General features: G+C 49.0%; 1 protein-coding gene across 1 annotated transcript in view; it reads right to left on the minus strand.

Annotated features, from left to right (window-relative positions):
* Positions 1 to 24330, minus strand: part of ABTB3 (ankyrin repeat and BTB domain containing 3) — a 93428-nt gene extending 69098 nt beyond the window's left edge. The window contains exons 1-2 of the mRNA XM_027769014.1: positions 24067 to 24330; positions 23921 to 24028 (exon numbers count right to left, since the gene is read on the minus strand). Of these exons, the coding sequence (XP_027624815.1) occupies positions 23921 to 24028; positions 24067 to 24167 (209 nt within the window). The 5' untranslated portion in view covers positions 24168 to 24330. The remainder of the gene's footprint in view (positions 1 to 23920; positions 24029 to 24066) is intronic.
* Between the last annotated feature and the right edge of the window lie 226 nt (positions 24331 to 24556).

Below are 24556 nucleotides of genomic sequence, written 5' to 3' on the forward strand. Positions count from 1 at the left end.
TGCCTGGGGCTTCACCGAGAGGTGACCAACTTTGTAGTTTTCCCTTCAAGTGACTTTCAATGACGGAATAAAATAACCCTGATCAATTTAACTAAGAGGTTAAGTTACTGAGGTAGTCAATTTTTCTGATTTCTCAAGTGCCCCAACCCAGAGAGATTGGCTCAATATCTTCTACCACTTCAGAGATGACACTTCCGAAGGATGTTTTCCAGAAAACCTGTCTGCCTGAGGACAGCAAGTCACTACATGGCCTTTTGTCCCCTGGGAAGGAAGCAGCACCGAGGCAAGGAGTTAATGCATTCTGCTGATATCATGATGCATTCCAAGTGACAAAGTAAGCTGGTGAGGTCCTGGATACATTTATGTATTCATTATTTTTTGAAGTTAGCACAGGCTCAATGACAGTACTATCTGCTGGACATTGCTGCTTGGCAGGCTGAGGCCATGTGGGAGGCCCAGGTTCGATTCCCAGCACACCCTAAAAGCTGGGTATAGTATCAATGCCTGTAGTCCAGGCTACTGGGGCAACTGCAGCAGGAAGATGTAGCACAACAAGGTCCCAACTAAAAACCACCTCTCTTTCTCGCTCAATCTGTCTCTCTCTCTCTCTCTCTCTCTCTCACACACATACTAGAAGTTATGAGCATAAACTATCTAGGTTCAAATCCCAGATCTCTGACTTAGTGGCTGTGTGATCTTTGAGCCAGTTATTTAACTGCTTTGTCATTCAGTTTTCTCATCTATAAAAGAGCTTAGTAACTACAACCCTTGTAGGATTTGGGGTACAGACTAAGTGATATAAGCCATGTACAGTGTGCAGAAGAGTACCGTATCCAGCACACGGCCCTCACTGAGTGTTCGAGACCTCATATCATAAACATTCTAATAAATTACAAAGCAAAGTGCAGACTGCCTGCAAAGAAAATACCAGATTTAGGAGAAGTAAATATAGAGACAAAGGGACAAAAGAACATTACAGTCAAAGCGCTTCTAAAGATCTCAAGCTAGACTCTGTATCTAACAAACACCACCACTACTAAGGCAATCCTTTCCCCAGAGATGAAACCCTGGTCCCCAGAAAGGCTGCCACCCTATCTATGACAAATTGAAAGTGATGACAGGGGTTGGGGAAGGAGTTGGTGCTGGATGTTTCTGGAACAGTCCAGCAAGTGAGTCAAGGCAGAGCTCCTTGGGGTGTTGTGGGCACTGCCCAGCCAGGCTCCTGCCCCTCTTTCTTCTCACCCCCAGGACCCATCTTGACCTCACGGTGCTAGAAGGTAACTGGTTGCTCCCAGGCTCCAGAGGGTCTGATGTGGTATAACTCTGGTAAGCCCATCTGGGAGCATGTGGCTTAGATGCCAGATTGCCTGGGTTCATTCCTGGTCTCTGTCCTCACTAACACAGTAACCCTGCACAAGTGATTTAATCGCATTTAGTTTTCTCATATGTAAAGTGGGAATTCTACACTCCTTTATATGTTGTACTTAATTTAACAAGGACTACGAACAGGTATATTAAAACCTTTTCCTGAGTAATAACTTGTTTAATTCTCTCAATAACCCTATGAAGAAAACATTACTTTTTTTTTTTTTTTTAAATAATTATTGGGTCAAGGACCAGCAGTTAGCGTAATGGCTATGTCGCTGGACTCCCACGTAGTCGACCGTGGTTCGCGTCCCGGACCCGGTGGCTTAAAACCCATGCCGGGCACGTGTGCATGCATGCCCAAGATCCCGAGAGGAGAATGGAGGAGAAGGGATTGCGGTGTAGCCATCCCCCCGGGGGGTGATTTCTCGCTTTCTATCTCTCTGTCTCTCTCTGTTTGTCTGGCGAGCGCACGTGCCCTATAGCAAAAACCTCCTCTCCCTCCCCCCCAAAAAAAGAATTATTAGGTCATTGGAAAATCATGATGTATTTTTTTAAAAGAGATTTTTTGTTATAGGGTATGTGTGCTCGCCAGAGACAGAGAGAGACAGAGAGATAGAAAGCGAGAAATCACCCCCCGGGGGGATGGCTACACCGCAATCCCTTCTCCTCCATTCTCCTCTCGGGATCTTGGGCATGCAAGCACATGCACCTGGCATGAGTTTTAAACTGCTGGGTCTGGGATTTGAACCATGGTCGACTATGTAGGCATCCAGTGACATAACCATTATGTCATTTCCTGCTCCCATGATATATTTTTCTATGCAAAAATGTGCCATGACTTTTCCAAAGACCCAATATTTAATTTTACTTATTATTATTAATTTGCTACAGGGGATGTGCGCTCACCAGAGGGAGACGGGGGCGGGGTAGGAAAGGGGGGTAAGTGAGAAAGCAAGTCATCAGGTTCAGGACTGGAACCACAGTCGGCCATGTGGGAGTCCAGTGTCTTAACCGCCATGCCACCTGCTGTCCCTAAGCACTGTGTGTTAAAGACAAGGAAAGATGTGTTAAAGATAGTCCTTCTAGAGGTAAGGAGACAAGGCTCACAGAAGTAAACTGACTTGCTCATCGTCACACAGCTAGTAAGTCGGAGTCAGGAGTTGAGCCCAGCAGTCTGGCTCTAGAGACCATCCTACTGCTGCTAACCACCGCATGGCCCAGTCCGTGGTGATGTGCTGGCAACCGCTGGGCTGCCGTGGTTTGGAAGGGAATTCTCATGTCCTGAGTTTGGGATCTGAAGCTCAGCAGGCCCCAGCAACCCCCACAACCAGGCTCAGTAATTACAAAACCACCCTTTATTAAGTGCCAGAGATTGCATCAAGTGCTCGACTGTCACCACTTCAGTTTTTCCTCCTCTGGAAGGTGATAATGACAGTGACGTTGACTCCTATCTCTTGACAAGGAAACGGAGGCTCAGGCCTGAGTGTCTGGGACCACGGTTCACACCCCAGTTCTGCTTCTTCCTTGTTATGGGACCTTGGGCAGGCAAGGACCTCTCTAAGCCTCAGTGTCCTCATCTGAAAAACAGGGATGATACTGAGAGTACTCACTGTCTATATGGCTAAGGAGGTTTAGAAGAGAAAATGCCTTTGAACCGCTTGGCGCAGTGTGTGATGATGCTAATTATCCAATGCTTGGAATGCATCCTCATTACTATTATTTTGTAATTGTAGGTCCTCTCTCTAGGGATTTAATCAGGCCATCTGGAAGGCCCCTCCCCCAACCATCCTCCAACCCCACAACTCTCCAATCCCAGGGCAGGTCTTTTCCAACCACACAACCCTCCAATCCCAGGGCAGGTCTTTCCTGGCCACCTAGGCTTTTCCAGTTGTTCTGGAGCCCAGCCCCATAAGCTCAGCCCTCCCGTGGCCTCCCCTTGCTGGGCCTCCTGAGCTTCTGCTGTTGCTCCCGTGACATTTCACTTGACCATCCAGATCTCACCAGCAAGCAGGCTGGCAACCTGCAACAGACCTCCTTCCAAGGCCCCTCTGGGAGCTGGCAGCTGTGGGCCTGCTGTGGGTGGGGGGTAAGCTGCACGGGCACACAGAGGGGAGAAGGTCCTTCCCCAGGCCCCATAGAGGTGCCTGAAGCTCATGCTGCAAGATGTAGGCTGAGGTGTATGGCTGTCCTGGGATGCCTATGAGAGGGTGCAACTCCTCTCTGTTGCTTGGGCCCCCACACCCCATGACGTGGGGTGCGGTATGGCTCCCCAAGGCCGAGAAGTCAGATTAGCTCTCCTGGACAACAGCAATGATAATAACACTCATCAAAGACACAGCAAGCCTACACACAGCCTCCCTGACACACTATGTCAGATAGAGTAATAATGGGCATTTATAGACAGCTTTGCATTTGCTAAGCATTTCACGTAGAACATCTCACTTCATCTTTTTCTTAAAATTATTTTGTTTAACTTTATTTATTTATTTACTTACTTATTTATTTTTAATTTGATCAGAGAGGGAGAGGGAAGGAAGAAGAGAGAGCCTACGCTTGTGATTTGCTTAAACCCACAAAAGAACCCCAAACTCTAAGTTTTCGTGTCCCTCTTTTATAGATGAGGAAACAGACACATAGGTGTTATGCCTGAAAGTCACTGGCTCCTTCCAGACCCGTCTCATCCCAGAGTCCAGGAGCACGTGAGCCCATGTCTGTATGTGAGTTCCCACACTGTTCCTGCCCCATCCCCGGGATTCAGCGTGGTGTACACCTACTCCGCGCCACACACTGAGGACACAGGCGACAGGATGTGCTCTCTGCCTGGAGAAGCCGAGCTTAAGGGGAGTATCATGATTTGTTTATTCACATCTGCATTTCTTCTATTTTTTTTAAAGTTTATTTTCCCACTTCTTCCATATGAGAGAGGGAGAAAAAGGGAGAGAGGGAAGGAGGCACCCTCACCAGGACCCCCATGCTTGATCCACTCCTAGCCTCAGGCAGCCCAAACCATAGCATGCATGCATTCAGGGCCATCTCAGGACATGAACCCAGGACCTTTTCCATTTGGGTCCCACTGCACCTCCAGTGCACCACTGCCTGGCCCCCATTCATACGTCTGTATTGAGCCTCAGCTACTAGCTGAACACTGGGTTAGGTGCTGGGGTCCAGCTGCGAATGAGTCAGGCCCGGGCCTGCCCCGCAGGCTGTCATGGAGGAAGATGTGCAGAAAGCTGTTTGGTTACACAGGTAACCCATAATTACAAATGCAGGTGCTTCAAGGAGAATAATGAGAATCCAAGTCTAACTCCAAACAGTAATTAAGGACCAAGTCGCCAGCCTTTCACATTTCACTGGAGATTTATGCCAGCTAGGAGTAGACAGTAATACTGATTCCATTTGTCTGGACACTCGGGAGCTCCCTGCAGTCGGCAGGAAAAGCTACGGGTGCTGAAGTATGTGCCGACAGCCCATCTCCTTGCTGCATGACGGGGCCGAGTACCTGTCGTCAGCCAGCTCCTTTTTCTCACCTGTAAATGGGGACAGCAGCGCATGCGTGCTGACGGGATCGTGAGGCGTGAGCTCATGCACATGAATTCACGCTGTTTGAACGTGCACGTGCATCTAGAGGAGTGGGATGTGTAACACCGACACAGACCACGCGTTTCTGGAAGATGTGGATCCATGTCTGAAATGCAGGAGGATGGTTCCAGGCAAATCGTCTCAGAGAATACATCAACAAATAGGTGTGCTTGTGGTCCAATAAACTTTACTTGAAAACCAGACGAGCAAAAATGGGAGGTGGATGCAGGGACCAGTTTGTCCACACCTTCTCTAATGTAATTGCAGGGCCAAAAGGTGGAGGGACCTCAGGTCTTCAAAACATCTTGTGGCGCACAGTAGCTCTACCACTGGTGTGGCTGGTGTTTTGTTTTATTTGTTTGCTTGTTTAAAAGAAATTTTTTTTGCTATTGGGCACATGCTCGCCAGAGAGACAGCAAGGGATAAAAAGGAGAAATCACCCCTCCCCCCCCCCCCCCCCGCCGGGGGGCGGGGATGGCCATGCTGCAATTCCCTTCTCCATTCTCCTCTTGGGATTTTAGGCACACACATACATGTGCCCAGTGTGAGTTTTAAAGTGCTGGGTCTGGGACTCGAACTGTAGTCGACCACGTGGGAATCCAGTGACTTAACCATTATGCCATATGCTGGTCCAATTGTTTGTTTTTTTTAAGGCTTCTGCTGTATAGCACGTGTGCTCACTGGAGAGATAGAGAGACAGTGAGAGGGAATGTGAGAAACCACTCTCAGAGTAGATGGCCACACTGTAATCCCTTCTCCTTCATCGTTTTGGGATTTGGGGCACATACGCACGCTCCCGCACCCGGCGTGAATTTCAGGTCACTGGATCCAGGACTTGAACTATGGCTGACCATGTGGAAATCCAGCATCTTAACCACCGTGCCACCTCCTGGACCCTTGGCTGATTTTTTACATGGAAGATAAATAACATCTATCTCAGTTAAACCACTGGACTCTGAAGCCACTCTGTTACAGCAGCCTGTTGTCTATCTGATCGGGAAGTAAGGAAACAACCGCCTATTGTGGCTTCTCTCCTTATAGTTTAGAATGGAAATATACTGGGGCTGGCAGGTGGTGTGGTGGTTAAGGTTTGACCTTAAACATGGCTGACCATGGTTTGAGTCCTGGACCTGGTGGCTTGCTTTCTTACTTTCTCTCTCTGTCTCTCTCTGACCAAATTATAAAGTAACAATAATAAATAAAGATAATTACTATTACTTTTTTTAAAGAATGGAAACATGCTTTTCTTAGAATTTAAAGGGCTAGATCTGCTGCCTTCTCCAATTTCCTAATCTCTGGGCCTCCAGATAAGAAGCAAGAGCCTACAGATCTAGGCTGACCCAGAGTATGGAGGAACACAGGGGTTTTATTTATGAGTCTGGTGATGCACTTAGGGCTCGCAGGGACAAAAGCACCTCCGTGTGCCCTGAATGTGCCTGTGACTGCACCCCAGGGTGCCTGGTAGGGCCCAGCGGGGTGCATCAGGGCTGTGGGTACATCAGGCTGTGTCCAGCTCTATTTTCCCAGCTTACCAGACACCTGATTATTTACGCTTTTATTTAAAAGAAGCAGCTTCCTTTGGTTTGCAAACAAAGCCACATTCTCTTCTTGCTGGGAGATAAGGAAGTCTAACTGGAAGGGAACTTGAGGAATGGGGAAGGTTGAGGGAAGAGGAATGAGGGAGAGGTGCTTGGCCTGGGTGCAAGCGTGTGAACTCCAGAGCCTGTGGCCAATGCAGTTCTAAGACCCGCACTGCATGTGGACACAGTTCGCAATTTGCATTTGAAAACCAGATGCTCGCTTGGTCCTCTCCCTGTGTCTCACGTCTAGCTGGACACACTTATCTCTGTCACCGCCTGAACCTGGTGACATTTGCAACTGGCCCCTAGACTGGGGAAGGGTGAAACGTGACAGGTTCTAGTATCACAGATGGATATAGTATTTTAAGAGATCATTATTCATTCATTCTGATTACTAATTGTATGTCAAGCAGTGTGAGTCTGAGTGCTTCCATAGTCAAAATATTTTATTGGTTCTCGAAAGCAATAATAGCAAACACATGCTCCATTTATTCGGTTGTTGGAAAAGTCATGATGTAATTTTTCTTTTTTTTTTTTCCTATACTAAAGTGAATCGTGACTTTTTCAACAACCCAATATTGTGCATCAAGAACTATTCTAATGATATATATAATATACACACACATGCATACAATATGTAACACCTATATATATACAATACACATATACATAAATACACACACACACTTTTTCACATGTGTGATATTACTGAATCCTTACTTTACCCCTACAAAACTTATGTTCATTTTTCAGAAGAAGAAACTACAGCACAGAGAGGCTGAGAACCTCACCCAAGGCCACACAGACCTGACACTGAACTCAGGCAGGTGGCTGCTGGAGCTTTGCTCTTCCCACCCCCTCCACCGCCTCTCTGCTACCTAAGGCCTTCCACATTCACTTCTGTATTCTTTGCGTATGTCACCTATAACGACCAGATGCCAAGTACTGGGCTGGGTGCCAAACAAATACACATTTCTAGCCATAGGTCCTCTTGAGATGGTCTCTGGAGAGTCCCAACCTCCCAACCATTTCTCTTCCTGCCACTCCAGCCAACAAGACGCGCGACCCACTCCACACGCATCCCTACCGCTTGCTTGCCTGAACGCACGTTACACTCCTTACTTCAAATCCTCTCCCCTGTGTCTTGCTTTCCTTCAAATCGTATTCTTGGAACTGGTCCCATATAACAGTTTCTGGCTTCCAGAATTCCAGAAGGTCAGAGCTGAAAGGGCTTGGTCAGCCCAAATCCTTTGCTCCTTAAGATCAGGAAATTGGAAGCCCGAGAAGTGTTGACTAATCCATTGGAGTCACAGACACACTTAGGAATGGAATCCATCTTTTTTCCTGAAGTCATTTGCAAGTTTCTCCTTAGACACTTTTAGCCCTGGTAGGTTGATTTTGTCACGCAGGGGACATTTGGTAATGTCTGGAGACATTTCTGGCCTTTGCACTGGGGAGGTACTACTGGCATCTTGTAGGTAGGGGCAAGGGTCCTGCCAAACGTAACACATAGGACAGACCACCCTCCCACCCAAACTGTCACATCAAAGAACTATCCAGCCCTGGGACCAGCAGTTGGCGTAATGGCTATGTAGCTGGACTCCCATGTAGTCGACTGTGGTTCGAGTCCGGGACGCGGTGGCTTAAACTCACACCGGGCGCATGTGCGTGCGTGCCCAAGATCCCGAGAGAAGAATGGAGAAGAAGGGATTGCAGCGTGGCCAACCTCCCTGGGGGGTGATTTATTGCTTTCTGTCTCTCTGTCTTTCTCTGTCTTTCTGGAGAGCGCACATGCTCTATAGCAAAAACCTCTCCAGAAAAAGAAAAAAAAAAAAAAAAGAATTACCCAGTCCTAAATGTCAGCGTGCTGAGATTGAGAAACTCCGAAGGAGGGTAATCAAATTGCTATGCATCATCTCTTATATATTGAGCAGTTCCCATTACAGGATTTTGCAAGGGGGACAATAAAATGGTGCCTTCAGAAATGAATCGTGAAATAGCCAATCAGAGGACGGGAGGCCTGACTGGACCCCTCCTCAATGCACTTTCCCAAGAAAGCCTTACTCAAATTCCCTTCCATACAGGCTTCAAGTCTCACAAATTGGTGATTTTTTTTTTCCCTTTTCTTTTGGGGAGAGAAAGATGAACAAATTGAGGGAGGTTTGTGCTGAAGAAGTCATGCCAAGATCTCTGTGCACCTTTCTAGGGAAGAAAAAGAAACTATATTATTTCAGCAAATGGAACATGTAAGGCTTCCAAAAGTCCCTACGAGAAATCTTTGTCCAAAAATTGTGCCCACGTGCTGTTTAACGCCGCTTCTGAAGTACAGAAAGGAACCAGCTCATTAAACCTGCCTTGGATAAGGTAAAGGGAGTGTGATTCTGCCTCCTCCTCCCTGCCAATTCCTTCTGGCTTGGGAGAAATAGCAAGGCGGCTGAAATCCTTCTCCTCCTTGGAAGACTTTCAGTTAGTGGAAAAGCCCATTGTCTTTGCCTCCCTCAAAAGACAGAAATTTAGGGTCTGTTCAGATAGGTTTAATAAGATTTCTCTCAAAAGCCAGGGCTGCAAACACTCAGGAAAACGAAACTAGTGCTTGGATATGAATGTATTGTCATTTTAAGTAGAAAATGATGAAGCAGCATTATGGATTTTTTGCGTCAGCATTATAACTTATTTAAAAAGGCCTGCCTGTAGAGAAAGGCATCACCCCTGATTAAGGACGCAAGCCCTCGATGCTCACCTTTAGTGGAAGACTGGTTGCTGGCCTCCAGAGGCCTTTATCTTCTGTATCATTTCTAGCTGGGTGTATGGCTGCTCAGATAAAGACTACATTTCCCAGATTCTCTTGCAGCTATGTATGGTCACGTGACTAAGTGCTGGCCAATAGGAAGTGAGGGGAAGTGATTGGGCAAACTCTCCAGGGCACGCCTTGCCCTCCTACTTTCCCTCTTTTCACTAGATGGATACACAGTCCTGCTGGGTGGGGCCATGCAGAGGAAGGTGTCACTCACGGGATGGCAGAGTAACAAGAGGGAAGGTGCCTGGGTCCCTGGATCTCAAGGAGTTGCTGTTAACAACCCAGGATTAGTTATGCCTGGATTGTTACATGAAGGAGAATTTTAAACTCTCTTTTTATCTAACCCTGGGTATTGTGCATGCCTGTTACAGCTAATGAATCTAGGTTCTCAGTTATCCATGCCACCACTGATATTTAAATCAGCCACACAGGATGTGCTAAGTATGCGTGACTATTGTGTTCAGTGCTGGAGATTCACAATGAAAACACACACACCAGCCTCCAAGGGGTTCTCCAAAGAGCTGCTAGTCTTCTCTGTCGCAGTTCTCACAAAGAAACAAACCAATGAGGTGCGAGGGCAAAGTTCTAGTGTTACAATTCACAATTGCACTCCCAGTGACACCAGTCTCATAGGACGTCTGTGATAGGCCCACAATCGTTCTTCTATCAAGGTTCGGAAGGTAAATACTTCAGGCTTTGTAGGCGAGGCCACATGGTCTCTGTCATAACTACTGAGCTGCCACTGTAGTGGAAAAGCCATCATAGAATCCTACACTAATGGGCACAGCTGTTTTCCATCCTCCTTTGTTTATAAAAGTAGGTAACAAGCAGCTGCAATTGCCTGACCCCGGCTCTGTGGTAAAATATTTAACAGAGGATAACTTTCTCTTTGATATTTAGAAGAAACATAGGATGTTAAAAGCATTAAGAATTTTTAAAAGCTTATTTAATTTTATTTAAGTGAGCGTTTCCCAAATTTATTGAATCACTTAATACTTTTTAAAAAATGCTCATTAATATCCCAGCATTGAACCTCTAAATGTGCTATTGCAGATACTGGCTAAGTAGGTAACTTTCATTGCTAATAAATTATTCTAGGCACACATAAAATACAGACTAAAAGGAAGACCACCTACGAGCTCACCATCCAACCCAGCTGAAAAAATAAAGCATTACAAGTATAAAAAAGGCCCCTTCCCACCCCCATCCAATTCCATCATCCCATTTACCTTTGTGAGAGTATCCTCACTCCTGAATTAGACACTTACCTTCCCCGTGCATTCTTATAATTTCTACTCTACACATGAACTCCTAACGACACAGAGGCTGCGTCGCATGCTGGTAAACTTTATATGAATGTTAGCATACTACATAAAGATACTTGTTCAACCTCCTTTCTTTTGGCACACTATTCGGGAGTTAGCTATTTAATGACATGTAGATCTTGTTTATCTTTATTTTCATTGCTACTTGGCTATCCATCGAATGCATACAGCGTAACTTATTTATCCATTCTATAAACAGCTTGGTGGTTTTTTTTTCCTCTCTCTTTCACTATTACAAACACTGTATCTATGAGTATCCTGGGTTTTTTTTTTCCTCTCTCTTTCACTATTACAAACACTGTATCTATGAGTATCCTGGTTTTTTTTTTCCTCTCTCTTTCACTATTACAAACACTGTATCTATGAGTATCCTGGCACGGATGTCCTTATTTCTACGGGGAGCATTTCTCTACAAAATGCTAGAGAACACTCACCTAAGATGTAAGAGTAGAACTATGTATCTTCAAGTGTACCTAAAGGTGGATCCAGAGTCTGCTCCAGTGGTGTTTAAATATATATACTTACAATCTGGCAGGTATGAAATGCACATCTGAGGCCCAGCTGTCGTGGTGCACAGATAGCGCCACCACTTGGGAGGCTGCAAGCTGCACGCCAGGCCCAGGGTCAGTTCCTGGGCCAACACGAGCATTCTGGTCACGGCTGTGCATTCCTGTGGTCTTAGCTAACTGGGTGGCTGGGGCAGGTGGACTGGGGCACAGTGAGGGCCTGTTGAAAAAAATGCCTACCTCTGTCTCTGTCTCTCTCTCCTAAAGAGGACAAAGAGGTGAAAAGTGTGTGTTTTCACATCGCATTGGTGGGATTAACTGGGAGGCCGAGCCCTTTTGACCTATTACTTGGCCTCCTGGTGGGACATGTCTGGGTTAAGCCCTCACTGGGACACGGCATCGCTCACAGCACTCGTGGACCCGACAGGCTGCAGTGCGTCTGAACTCCCAGGGCGGGCTGTGGCTGAAGGCCGAGGCTTTCAGGATGAACGCGTGGTCTGGTGCATAGGGGGCTTTCGTTCCCCTGTGGCACTGATGGGAGCTGCCCTCTGGTAGAGAGAACATGAGCTCTGGAGTCAGACAGACCTGGTTCAAACTCTGAGTGGGGCGCATTCTCCATACAACCGGGGGCAGTTTCCTCACTTCCTGGAGCACCGCTTTCTTCACCTATGGAGGGTACGGAGGAGGAAAGAAAACCCTCATAGGGCTGGGAGGACGGGACGGAGGCAACCAGGAGAACCTGGTACTGTGTCTGGCCATGCAGTTCTCGGTTATTCCCCCACCTCAGCTCATAGAGGTATGAGAGAAGATGCGAGCGAAAGCTACTCAATTCCTTCCACTACCACGTGCCTCGGTTTCCCGTCAGGTAAGTGTCGCCGCCATGTTGCCCATCTAACTTCGACCCCCAAATTAAACAATATCCAGAGCTAGAAAGGACTTTGGAGATCGTCCAGTCTGGTGGTTCTTAACGTTTTGCAGGGTGATTTCATGGACCACCGAAAGGACAGTCTACTTTGGAAAAATGACACACACATGCCAAACACTGCGTGGCCCACAAGGTTTTTGAAGGCTGGGTCTTGCTCCTTCATTGTTACCCAAAGCACTTTTGTTCTGGCTTCGTTCTAAGCTCTCTGTATTAAGTACACGGGTTTGTAGTAAGTCCTGGTTGCAGGACTAATTGCTAAGGGAAGATAATGATCCCATGTAACTAATATTTTTAACCAGAGTTGGGGAGGTTTGCTGGCGTATGAATAAATAAGCACTTTGGGCAGAAATTTAACAGACTCAAGAGTGGGCCAAAAAAAAAAAAATTAAAAAGGAAAAAAAAAAAAAACCCTCTCTTCCCCAGGAAGCCAAATCCCATATGGCAAACTACATATTCTCCAACTGCCAGCCTGAATCTGAAGCCCCAATTTGGAAGCGAGCCCCGAATGCCATTTAAGATGTAGTTCTGTGTTGCTGTAAGCACCAAGTGTGTTTCTGTTTTGCTTTGAACACTTTGGAAACTCAGAGCAGATTCCAAGTGTTGGCAAACTGTCTGCCGCCTGCAATCTGGTTTCCACCCACACCAGGCTGTGAAAGCTGCTGCTGTAAAGGGCACTAATGACTTCCCTGGTGCCAGCCCAGTGGCCTCCCTTCAGTCCGCACCTTCTGCCGGTACTGCCACCTTGGACTCTGGTGACCCCTGTCCACCACTGTTCCCTAGCTGCCTGCTACCTGGCTTTCTGACCTTGTCACACTGACTCCTCTCCATTGGTCCCTTCCCGGGGCAACCTCTTCCACACCCACAACTTCAACAGATTTCTGTAGACTCTCTTCCAAAGATCTCTCTCCTGAGTCTACACTTATGTTCTCACCTGCTACCAATGTGTTCAGGTTGACGCCTTTGTGCATCCAGGAAAAGTCTGAGCCAGTTCACTAACAGTCCCACCAACACGGTTCGGAACAGCCCTTTGAATCATTCCTTCACTTAGTCATTCAACACCTATCTGTTGGGCTCCAACTATGTGCTGGGCCCCACGAGCAAGGCAGCTGACTTCTGCCCCCAGCACTAAGAGGAGGAGGACGTGCACTGTCTGAGAGAAAAGTTCATTCTGCGAGCCTTTTTTCCAGGGTATCCCATGCCCCAGCTCTCCCCTGACCTCTGCTAGCTCAGCATCAGGCCCAGCCAGTCGGGGGCCATATCTACTGCCTGCATGGCCTCCCCCTTCCTGCTATCTCTTCTCAGCAGTGACCCGGCTGTGGCTGCCAATGCAGCAGTGATAGGTGTTCAATTTCTCTGGACATGGTTCAGGACTCCAGCCAAGAATGGCCTTCGAATCTCATACTTCAGAGAAAATATAAAACCTGAGTCACAGAGAGGAACTCTGGAGGCACAGAAGTGGGGACAGGGGCTCTGAAGTCAATCGGCCTCAGCTGATTTTCCTTGGCAGTGGTAGGAGGTCTGAGACGCTCCCAATTCCAGCCTGGGTGACAAACTGACCCCCAGAGCATGCAACCGTATCCCTTACAGGAATTCATTTCCCCTCTCTCAGAGTGAGGTGAGTCTGTTGTTTTTGACAGCTAGGAAGAGCTAACCTGCATGGTTCTGACAGGAGAAAATAAGAATAATAAATAATATTTAACGTGCATTTACTATGACACAGTATTGTGCTACATGGTGTGTGTGTGCGTGCGTGTGTATATATATATAATTCATATTTACTTATTTAATATATTTAATATATTCATTTAATCCTCCTCACAACTTTATGAGGTAGGTATATTATTTACTTCTTATTATTGTTTTAAAGTTTGCTATAAGGTATGCGTGCTCACCAGAGATAGGTTAGAGAGAGAGGAAAAGTGAGAAAACACACCCTGGGGGGGCTGGCCACACAGCAATCCCTTCTCCTCCATTCTCCTCTCAGGATTTTGGTGCACATGCACCCAGTGCATTTTTTGAGCTGCCAGGTCCAGCATTCAAACCATGCAGTTGGCCATGTGGGATCCACCTTAACCACTATGCCAGTGGCTGGCTCGAGGTGGGTCTGTTATTGATCTCATTAGATGGCTGCAGAAACTGAGGCCCAGATGATGGGTAACTTGCTGAGGTCACACAGAGAGTAAGTGGTCCAGCCAGGATTGGAAGTAAGGCAGGTTACCAGGCCTGTGTTCCTTTTTTTTTTTTTTTTTTTTTTGAGAGGTTTTTGCCATAGGGCACGTGCACTCTCCAGAAAAACAGAGAGAAACTGAGAGACAGAAAGCAAGAAATCACCTCCCGGGGGGTATGGCCACGCCGCAATCCCTTCTCCTCCATTCTCCTCTCGGGATCTTGGGCACGCATGCACACATGCCCGGCGTGAGTTTAAGCCACCGGGTCCGGGACTCAAACCACAGCTGACTACATGAGAGTTCAGCGACATAGCCATTATGCCAACTGCTGGTCCCCAAGGCCTGTGTTCCTAGCCACTGTGCCCTGCTTCCCTTCTAAGGAGATGTCAGAGAGAATTTAAATCCTGGTAACCTGCTCCAATGGAGAAGCCCCATAAGGAGTCTCTCATTTGGATAGAAAACCAACATATTCAGAACTGAGACCATTGCTATGTCTCCTGCATTGTCCTGTGCTGTATTTGTTAAAAGCATCCCAGGCCACCCGCTCTCCCAAGCTAGAAATCTAAGTCAATGTTGCACATAAAAATCTGATAAGAGGAACGGGCAACATGTACGCGCCCACTGTACAAATCCATCGGCCAAATATGATTCCCTCCCACCCCTGTCCCTCAGTGATAGTTGATTTGTGTCCCCTGAAAAAGATATGCTGGGGGCCAGCAGGTGGCATGGTGGTTAAGGTGCTGGACCCCCACACGGCCGACTGTGGTTCCAACCTGGCTGCTTGTTTGCTCACTTTCTCTCCCTCTGTCTGTGTCTGGTGAGTACACATGCCCTATAGGAAATTAAAAATAGATAAATAAAATTAAATAAATAATTCCTAAAAAAAGAGAGAGAGAGAGAGAGAGATGTTCAGGTCTTATCCCATGACCTGTGAGAATGACCATGACCTTATTCGGAAATAGGGCCTCTGGAGGTGTGTTCAAGCTAAGAGGAATCATGAAGATGCTCCCTGATCTGACTACTCTCCTTAAAAGAAGGTGGGACTCTGCTCACCGACACATAGGAAGAGGCCCCGTAAAGATGGCGGCAGAAACAGGGCGATGCCATCTCAAGCTACGGAATTCCTGGGGCTACCAGAAGCTCAGAGTCAAGGTAGGACCCTCCACTAGAGGCTCTGGACTTCTGAGTTTGGCCCTGTTGACACCTTGATTTTGGTTTCTGAGCCTCCAGAACTCAGAGAAACAGAGAAGGTAGAGGCAGCAGGACTTGGTGGCAGGGTGGGGTCAGGTCAGGGGAGTCTGTCTTCTTTTTTAAAGAATCAATTCATTAACTTTAATTTGATGAGAGAGACAGAGAGAGAGAAAGTGAGAAAGCAAGCCACCAGGTCCTAGACTTGAACCGCAGTTGGCCACGTAGAAGCTCAGTGTCTTAACCACCACGTCATCTGCAGGATTTGCAATACTTTCTTAGTGCAGCCCCAGGAATCCCTGATACACCCCCACTTTCCAAGTCCTCTCCTCAGAGACAACTCTGGTTATGTTTCTTATCTACCGCCCAGGGACAGCCCAAGCATGTACAGGAAATGGACGTGTGCATACTTCACACGAGGGCAACATGGTAGACACGTTCTGTATGCTCCCCGCCCCCCAGCCGCCAGCCTCTCACCCAGATTCGACTCCAAGGTCCCCCAGCTCCTGGCCACCGCGGACATCTTCCACACCCCAGCAGCCCCTCCTACACTAGAAGTCCAATGTCGCTTTCCTGCTTAAACATCTGTGAGTGGTTAAGGCGTCTGGATCCCACAAGGCAGACTGCACGGTTTGAGTAACAGACCCGGTGGCTGGAAAAGCGCGCTGGGCATGTGCATGCACATCCAGAATCCTGAGAGGAGAATGGAGAAGGGTCTGTGGCACAGCCATTCCCCACAAGGGGTGCGTTCTCACGTTCTCTCTCTCCAGTGAGCACACATGCCCTTTGTGCGTTCTCATGTTCTCTCTCTCTCCAGTGAGCACACATGCCCTTTAGCAAAATTAAAAAAAAGAAGAAGAATGAATACGGTGAGGGTGCCTACCTCCTGCAGGATGCAGTCCTAGTTCTTCAGCACGGCACAAAGCCCTCCGGGGGCTGGACCAGGCCACATGTTCAACTCTGTGCCCATGACAGGTGCTCGGTGTGCGCCGAGTCCTGTGCCCTCCCTGGCTGAAGTCATCGTGTTTCCTCCAACACGCTTGCCCCCCTTGAGGCCGCTGCCCGTGTGGTTGGCTCTGAGTGGACTCAGTTCTCCAATGCCCCTTTCCCCTTCCTTCTTCTCGTGCACCTGATCAAGCTCTCTGTGCTCAGGAACCAGGTTACCCCAGTGCTTCTGCAGGGGGGCTGCCAAGTCCCCAGACCTCGCTGCCTCCTGACCTCCACTAGAGCAGCCACCATGCCTTTCCGTGACTACTTGTGGACGTCTTGTCTACCCACCCCCGAGCACACAGTAGGCCAGCCAGGAGCTGGTGGCCTGCGTGGGTTTGCTGAGTGCAAGACTGTCTTGCAGGCTCTGAGGACTGTCCCCGACTCTGAGGAGAGGACAGTGAGGCCAAAGCAGCTCCTCTGGGATGTGGGATCAGGGACTAGGGAGAGGGCAGTTTCCTGGCTCTCCGGGCGCTACCACATCGACAGCAGCTGGGGGAGGGCTGGGGCACGGTTAGGAGGCAGTGCCCGCTGCGGGTGAAAGGGGCTGGATCCTGTGGCTAAGCTGGGGAGCTGTGGATTTATCAAGGGCTGGGAAGGACAAGGTCACTCAAGGAAAGTGGAGAGAACAGTTTCTTTCTCTGTAAGATGCCGAGTGACTTCCAGGGCCCCACAGAGCCACGTGCTGGGCGCAGGTGCACAGCTTCTTCCCAGCCTCTGCCTGTGACCTTCTGGGGGAGACAGTGGGAGGCCCAAGATCTGAGTCCAGGGGCCAATGTGGACACAACTGACCGAGGGAAATGAGGTGAGGAAGTGGCCCCAGATCCGATCCTCCCTCCACCCCGGTGTCTCCCATAAGCCCCGACCCCATATGAGAGCAAGAGTTCCTTTTAAAGCACGATTGTGACACTGTCCCCACCCTTCAAGGGCTGAGCCTACACTCCCATTTTCTCTCTCTCTCTTTTAATCTTTTTTTTTTTTTTTTTTTTGTTATAGGGCACATGCACTCACTAGAGAAAGAAGTGAGAAATTACCCCCAGGGGGGATGGCCACACCCCAAAACCTTCTCCTCCATTTTCTTCTTGGAATTTTGGGCATGCATGCACATGCACTGGTGTGTTTTCCAAGACGGCAGGTCCAGGACGTGAACTGCACCATCCGCCATGTGGAATCCAGCTACCTTAATCACCATGCCACCTGGCTAGCCCACCACACCTGTTTTTTATTTATTTATTTTTTTTAGAAATATTTTTGCTAAAGGGAGCATGGTTCACCAGAGAGACAGAGAGACAAAAAGGGAAAAATCGCCCCCCAGGGGGGATGGCCACACTACAGTCCCTTCTCCTCCATTCTCCTCTTAGGTTTTTGGGTATGCGCATGAGTGTGTTTTAAGACACCGGGTCCTGGACTCAAACCACGGTCAACTACATGGGAGTCCAGTCGCATAACCATACGGCATCTGCTGGCCCCTCCCATCTGTTTTCCTACCTCTGTGACACTCACACTCTAGGAACTTATTTATTTCCTGCTGCTTATTGTCCACATCTCCTCAATGACATGTAAGTCCTGGGGACTCTGGCTCCTCTGAGCTCAGAACAGGACCGGGCTCCATACAGATCAGAGAAGGAATAGACAGAGAATCGTCTCCTCCTGGCTCCAAGGAGGGGATGCTCTTTATTCCTCTTCTCGGAGTGTTGCAGATGTTTACAGGAACAAGGGCCTCCAGCTCCGGCCGCTCACCTCCAGAACTGGCATTCCCAGAACAAGGCCGTGTGGCACAACCTTCACCTCAGAGCCAGCTTGGCTCACAGTGGACAAATAACACAACCTGTCAGCCCCAAAAGGCACCCACGAGTCCCAGGGAAGGTTGAAAGCAGCAAGTTCAAACCATGGTGCAATGTGTCAAATTCATTCCCACCCCCACCTCGATTCCCCAGTCACGATGGAGTTGCCACTCCCACCTTTACATGGGATGAAGAAGCCCTGAGAGACAGGAGAGGTGACTTGCTCCAGGTCACCTCCTAAAAAGCTGCAGACCCTGGGTGAGCGGGGTTTGGCATATAGTAACTGCTCAGTAAACAAAAGACCAAAGGCCAGAATGTAATGGCCTTGGTCTCCTGAATCTAATTTGAATCCTCTTTGCACCTTACCATCCCTGAACTCTCCATGCTGGGACAGCATGGAATCTGGATTTAAGAAACACTTGTGAGACCAGCAGTTAGCGTAATGGCTATGTCGCTGGACTCCGACGTAGTCAACCGCAGTTTGAGTCCCAGACCTGGTGGCTTAAACTCACGCCGGCCGCGTGTGCGAGCATGCCCAAGATCCCGAGAGGAGAGTGGAGGAGAAGGGATTGCAGCGTGGCCATTCCCCCTGGGGGGTGATTTCTCACTTTCTGTCTCTCTGTCCTTCCCTGTCTTTCTGGCGAGTGCATGTGCCCTATAGCAAAAACTTCTCCCCCACCCCTCCAAAAAAAGAAACATTGCAAAAAGATGAACCCTTTTTTGTAAGGAGCTCACAGTTCTAACAGCCCCAAATACTGTCAATAGTGGTCATTTATCAGCTAAGAAGGCCCTCCCTACTGCCTTAGTTTTCGCACACCCTTCACTCCAGAGCAGGCTGACTGCCTCTTATAAACACGAGGAAGAAAACAGTATTTACTCTTTCTATTCCTGAATTTCTAAACCAATAATTAAGAAAACATCTGAAGGCGGCCAAGATGTATTATCTGTTCTCTCCTCCTCTGCCACTGCCCAACCTCCACCCCCACATCCTTGAGGACAAGAGGAAGAAACAGAAAAGGCAGAATTCATCAGATTTAGATTACCTGATACTTTAATTAAAGGAGAGTAAGTGGGCCACCCTGTCAGCTTAGAAACAGCAGCTGCACTGAAAGGTATTCCTTCTTGAATGAACCTGGTCACCATGGTGAGGCTTTACTGCAGCTGAACAGTCAGAGGCAGAGCAGCCGCAGGCCTGACCACGGCCACTCCGAACATCAACGGCAGGCCCGGGAATCCTTGATTCTGGTTGCTCGGTCCCGGCTGATAGCCAGGCTGCCTTGAATTGTCAGTCAGCTGGCAGGTAACTGTAAGTGCCACCAGCTGCCGACACTCCAGTCGTGGCCACATAGCAAGTTCCTGCCTTTGTTAGAGTGTCAAACCACCCTTGCCTTCCAGGGCTGTTCAACTAGAGAGGAGGATCTCAGCTCTGATGGGCTCAGGGCTAGGGGCTCACCTGGTAACTCCTAAGGTGAATGTCTGGAAGGGTAGAGAGACAGTACGATTGTATTGTTTTTCCTTTGGTTTTCTTTTGCTATAGGGTATGTGTGCTCACCAGATAGAGACAGAGCACGAGAGGGAAAGTGAGAAATCACCTCCCCCAGGGCGGCAGGTAGCCACACTTCGGTCCCTTCTCCTTTATTTTGCTCTAGGGATTTTGGGCATGCGCACACACACCCCCAGTTTGATTTTCAAGTTGCCAGGTCTAGGACTTGAACTGCAGTCAGCCATGTCAGATCCAATGCCTTAACTTCCATGCCACCTGCTGGCCTGAGACTGTATTTTTACCTCCAGTCACCAACTCTTGCATTCTCGACCTGCTCTGCCTCACAGCAGCTGTGTGACCTGGACAAGTCCCATACCTCGGTGAGCCTCAGCTTTCCTGTCTGTAAAATGGGACACCGAAGTCTGTCTTGCATAGTTGTTGGGGATGGCTAGGTATGAGGGGACTATAAAAAGTCCAGGAAGAAATGGAATTGAAGCATGCATTTGTTTTGGTGCAAGAAATTTTGAAATCAACACATAGTTTTTTTATAATATTGAGTCATCAGAAGAGTCATGACGTAGTTTTGCATACACACATAAAAAAAAGTTATGACTTTCCAGACAACCTACTAATAGGCATTTTCCATGAACTTTTTCTTCTTTTTAAATTTGCTATAGGGCACATGCACTCACCAGAGACAGAAAGAGAGAGAAAATGAGAAATCACTCCCCAGGGGCGATGGCCACACCGCAATCCCTTCTCCCCCATTCTCCTCTCTGGATTTCGGGCACATGCACTCACATACCCTGCGTGATTTTCAAGCTGCTGGGTCTGGGACTTGAACTGCAGAGTCGGTCATGTGGGAATCAGCACCTTAACCCCCACTGGCCTCTCCATGAACTTTTTGAAAACCCCTTGAACACCCGACAAAGATTGTTAGTATAAGGTGCAGAGTAGGTCTCTGGTATCTATGTGTTGGATGTCTAAAATGTATAAAACTGGGACCAGCAGTTAGCATAATGGCTATGTCACTGGACTCCCATGTAGTCGACTGTGGTTCGAGTCCTGGACCCGGTAGCTTAAACTCACACCAGGTGCGTGTGCATGCGTGCCCGAGATCCCGAGAGGAGAATGGAGAAGGGATTGCGGCATGGCCATCCCCCCTGGGGGGTGATTTCTTGCTTTCTGTCTCTCTGTCTCTTTCTGCCTTTCTGGCGAGCACACAAGCCCTAAGCAAAAACCTCTCAAAAAAAAAAAAGTACAAAACTTCTCTGATTTTGTTATGTGCAAATTTGAGGCAGTAATTCCTACTTCACGTTGCATTAAATGAATTGGAAAACACATGTATACAACTATACATAGCTACATGTTGATTAGACTGAAAAGTCTGTACTCTTTTAAAAAAAGAGTTGAAAAACTGGCTTTTCCTGTCATGTTCTGAATTTTTTCTACTTAATGGAACTTGTATAGTTAGTATGCAGAAAAGCTAATGGAATACTATGTTTCAGTTTCTCTTTGACTATGATGTTCAAATTCAATGAAAATCCAGCTGGAACAATGAACTAGTATATTTCCATGCACGAATTAGCATTCAGGAGACAAAGCAGTCAAGAAGGGAGAGAGAAATGACTGAGAAGAGCCCAGGCCTCAAATGGAATGGCTTCCTCTGCTCCCGTGTCTGTCACACTCCCATTCCCAGTGCCTGGGCTGAGGCCTCACGCTGGGCTGGACTGAAACTGAAATCCTTGGTGTGACCGTCAGAATGACACACACTTGGTCACTAGACCATGCAGGAAGCGCTCTGGGCGGGGGAGGGACATGGACATGGGCAGTGGCCCTTGAGCTCGTGTCCAGCTTATGGAATTGTGAAAAGGAACAGAACCTACTGGAACAGGGGTGTCTGTTCTCGGAGAGGGCTTATCTAGGTCTAGGGTGGGCACAGGGAAATCCCACTCACTTCCGCCTGTGCCTGCCGGGGTTGGGGTCCAGCTGCCAACTCTGTCACTTACTATCGACATGATACCAATGTAAGCTGGCAGTGCCTTGCTTGCTTCCTCGGTAAAATGGGTCCGCACTATTTTTTCTGGGTAGCAACGGTTATTTTGAGGCTCACATGAGAAAATGTTGAACGCCTTCCATAATTGTAAAGCGATTCCTGAGTAGGAGCCTCCACTGTTATTTCAGGAGTCATTAGAGGCTTAGAGATTCTGGTGGCAATGACCACGTTCTGGGCACGTCCTTCCTTCCAGGCATTGCCTGTGTGGACGCTGCATATTCATGACCCCACTGTGTGCTCACATCAGCCTCAGAGGGGAGCTGCTACCACTATCTCCAAGTTACCCACAGAGACACTAAGGTCCAGAGAGGTTAGCCACCTTGCCCAGGGTTACACAGCTAATTAAGGATGGTGGTGGGGTCTGGACTCAGGCAATGGGATTCTGGAGTCTAAGCTAAATGTGAAGCTGCAGGGTCTCCTAAGAGCATGATGAACAAGGAACGTGCTGTGAGTAAGTGTTAAGGAAACTTACTTTCCCAAAGCAGTCTCAGGGCCATTCCAACACAGAGAACAGGATGCACAGGCATGCTGGGATGTGAGTGGGAGGACGTGAGGGACAGTGAGTGGGACAGGAGGGAGGGAGCCTGCTGGTAGGTTGCCCCTCCCAGGACACAAGAGGTAGGAGAGTCCAGTGGGCTTTAGAGTGTGAGCCACTAATCCTGGCACCTACAAGCTGCCCCCTCAATAGTTTCTTCTTCTTTTTTTTCTCCTCTAAAATGTTTGCCATAGGGTGTGTGTGCTTGCTGGAGAAAAATAGACAGTGAGGGGGGAAGTGAAAAATCCCCCCCCCTCCCGGCGGAGATTTCTCTTCTTGGGATTTTGGGCACACATGCACATGTACCCAGCATGATTTTCAAGTCCAGGACTGGAACCATGGTCAGCCATGAGGGAGTCTAGTGCTGTAGCCACTATGCCACCTGCTCCCCTCCCATCAATGGTTTCTTAATTACAATGGGGAGAGGAGGCTAACCCCTGCAGCTGTTGCAGGGATCAAAGAAGACAAGTAATAATTGCTATCCTTTGTTGCAGTTGACAGCTGGTGCAGGGTAGGTGCTCAAGAAGTGGCTACTCCCGAGCATTTATGTAAGACCAGCTTGTCTTCTAGGTGACATGGCTTATCCTAGGTAGGCCATGAAAGTGCCCACATAGAAACCTGAAGGCAGAAACGCTCAGTGGTTAGAACTACAGACGCTGGGCTGCCTGAGTTCACACCCCGACTCTATCATTTACTAGGGACCTTGGGCTTGCTATTTAACCTACCTCCTAGTTACAGTGCTTACTTCATAGGGTTTGGGGAACATTACAGATTAATCAATCTGTGAAGCTCCTAGAGCCCAGCAAAAAACGCTAATCAACGCTAGCCATCCTTGTTCCATCTCCTGTACGCTGGTGGGCTGAGGGGCCACGCTGGGTCTTGTGTGGGCTGCGGTTTATACTGCAAACCCTCGATGTCCTTGCTGACTCCCCAGTCAAATCCTGGAAGGGCAGAAATCTCTGCAGCCTGGCTGTGGATTAGGCTGGATGAAACCTGGAGGGAGGGCAGTTTTTTATCCAGTAGGTGGGAGGGGATTTCAAAATGATGACCGTACACCTGGAAAACAGCTGAGGAAACGCACACGCAGCTCACTGGGTTGCTGTGCTGTTTGGAGCTAGGTATGACTCCCCTGGGTGAACTCTTCTGCTTTGGAGAAAAATGAGCCCCAAGCATGGGGTCCCTGATGAATCCCAGCCTGATGGAGGAGAGCGTGAGAACCAGAGAGGACCACTCCAGTCCCGTGTGTGTAAAGGCAAAAGGCGCCCTTTTCCAGCTGGAAGTTCTACTCTCAAGGTGTGGTCAGAAAACTACAGGAAGACCACGTTTTACTGAGTGGGCAGCGGGGGAGAAGGAGCGAGAACACGAATAGAGAGACTCGCCAGGGAGAACGCGACACACCGCACCCGGAATCTAAGCACGGGCGTACTGCACACAGCCTCGCTGCTGTTCCCGCACATGCCTGGACCTCCCGGGATCTGCTCCCTGCGGAGCCCGCGCGGGGTCTGCTTTGAACCCGCGGAGCCGGAGCACAGCCGCGCGGTGGGCAGGCGCACGCCGGCCGGCCCGCAGGGCTCTGATTGGAGGGGTGCGCGGAGCCCCGCGGCCCCCACCCGCTCGCCCGGCCCCCACCGGGCCTTACCTGAGCTGGCGCGGCTCACAGTCCAGGCTGGGCAGCAGCAGCCGGGCCGCCTGGCAGGGGCTGCCGGTTCGGCCCCACCCCCTGCTCGCGCGGATTCCCCCCGCCTCCCTGCCCCGCCCCAGGCCCGCTCTCCCTGGAGACCCCGCTTTTGAATTCCGGAGGAGCCAGAGAACCTTTGGAGACATCCGGACCCCGGCGGTGACCTCGGGGCAGGCTCTCCGGAATCTTTGGGTCTCAGTTTCCTCATCTGTAAAACGGGGATAAGGTGACTATGCGAGGACCCGAGGTAACTGCTCTGCGAATATTGCCGCTCTCAGCGATCACGTGAGCAGAAGGGAGATGACTCACTCCGCACCAAACACCGGGGCTGGAAGCTCGCTGCAAGCCCAGCAACTCCTGGTGCTGCTGCTGCTACTCCGGGCTCCGGATTCTGGAGCCTAAGGCCCTCCAGCTCACCCTCCCCACCCGCAGCCTGCTGCCATCATCCTTCTGGAGTTCTCCCAGGTCTCCGCTCTGCCCAAGCCCCAGCCTGCCAAAACGCTTTAGCACCTGGAAAAGGCCCAGTGCGAGCCAAGTCAGCAGCCCTTGACAGCCAGGCCTGGCCGTGGCCCAGGAACAGCCAGCAAAGCAGGGCTC

Source organism: Tupaia chinensis, unplaced genomic scaffold, assembly GCF_000334495.1.
Source record: "Tupaia chinensis unplaced genomic scaffold, TupChi_1.0 Scaffold148234_1, whole genome shotgun sequence".
Lineage (NCBI taxonomy): Eukaryota > Metazoa > Chordata > Mammalia > Scandentia > Tupaiidae > Tupaia > Tupaia belangeri.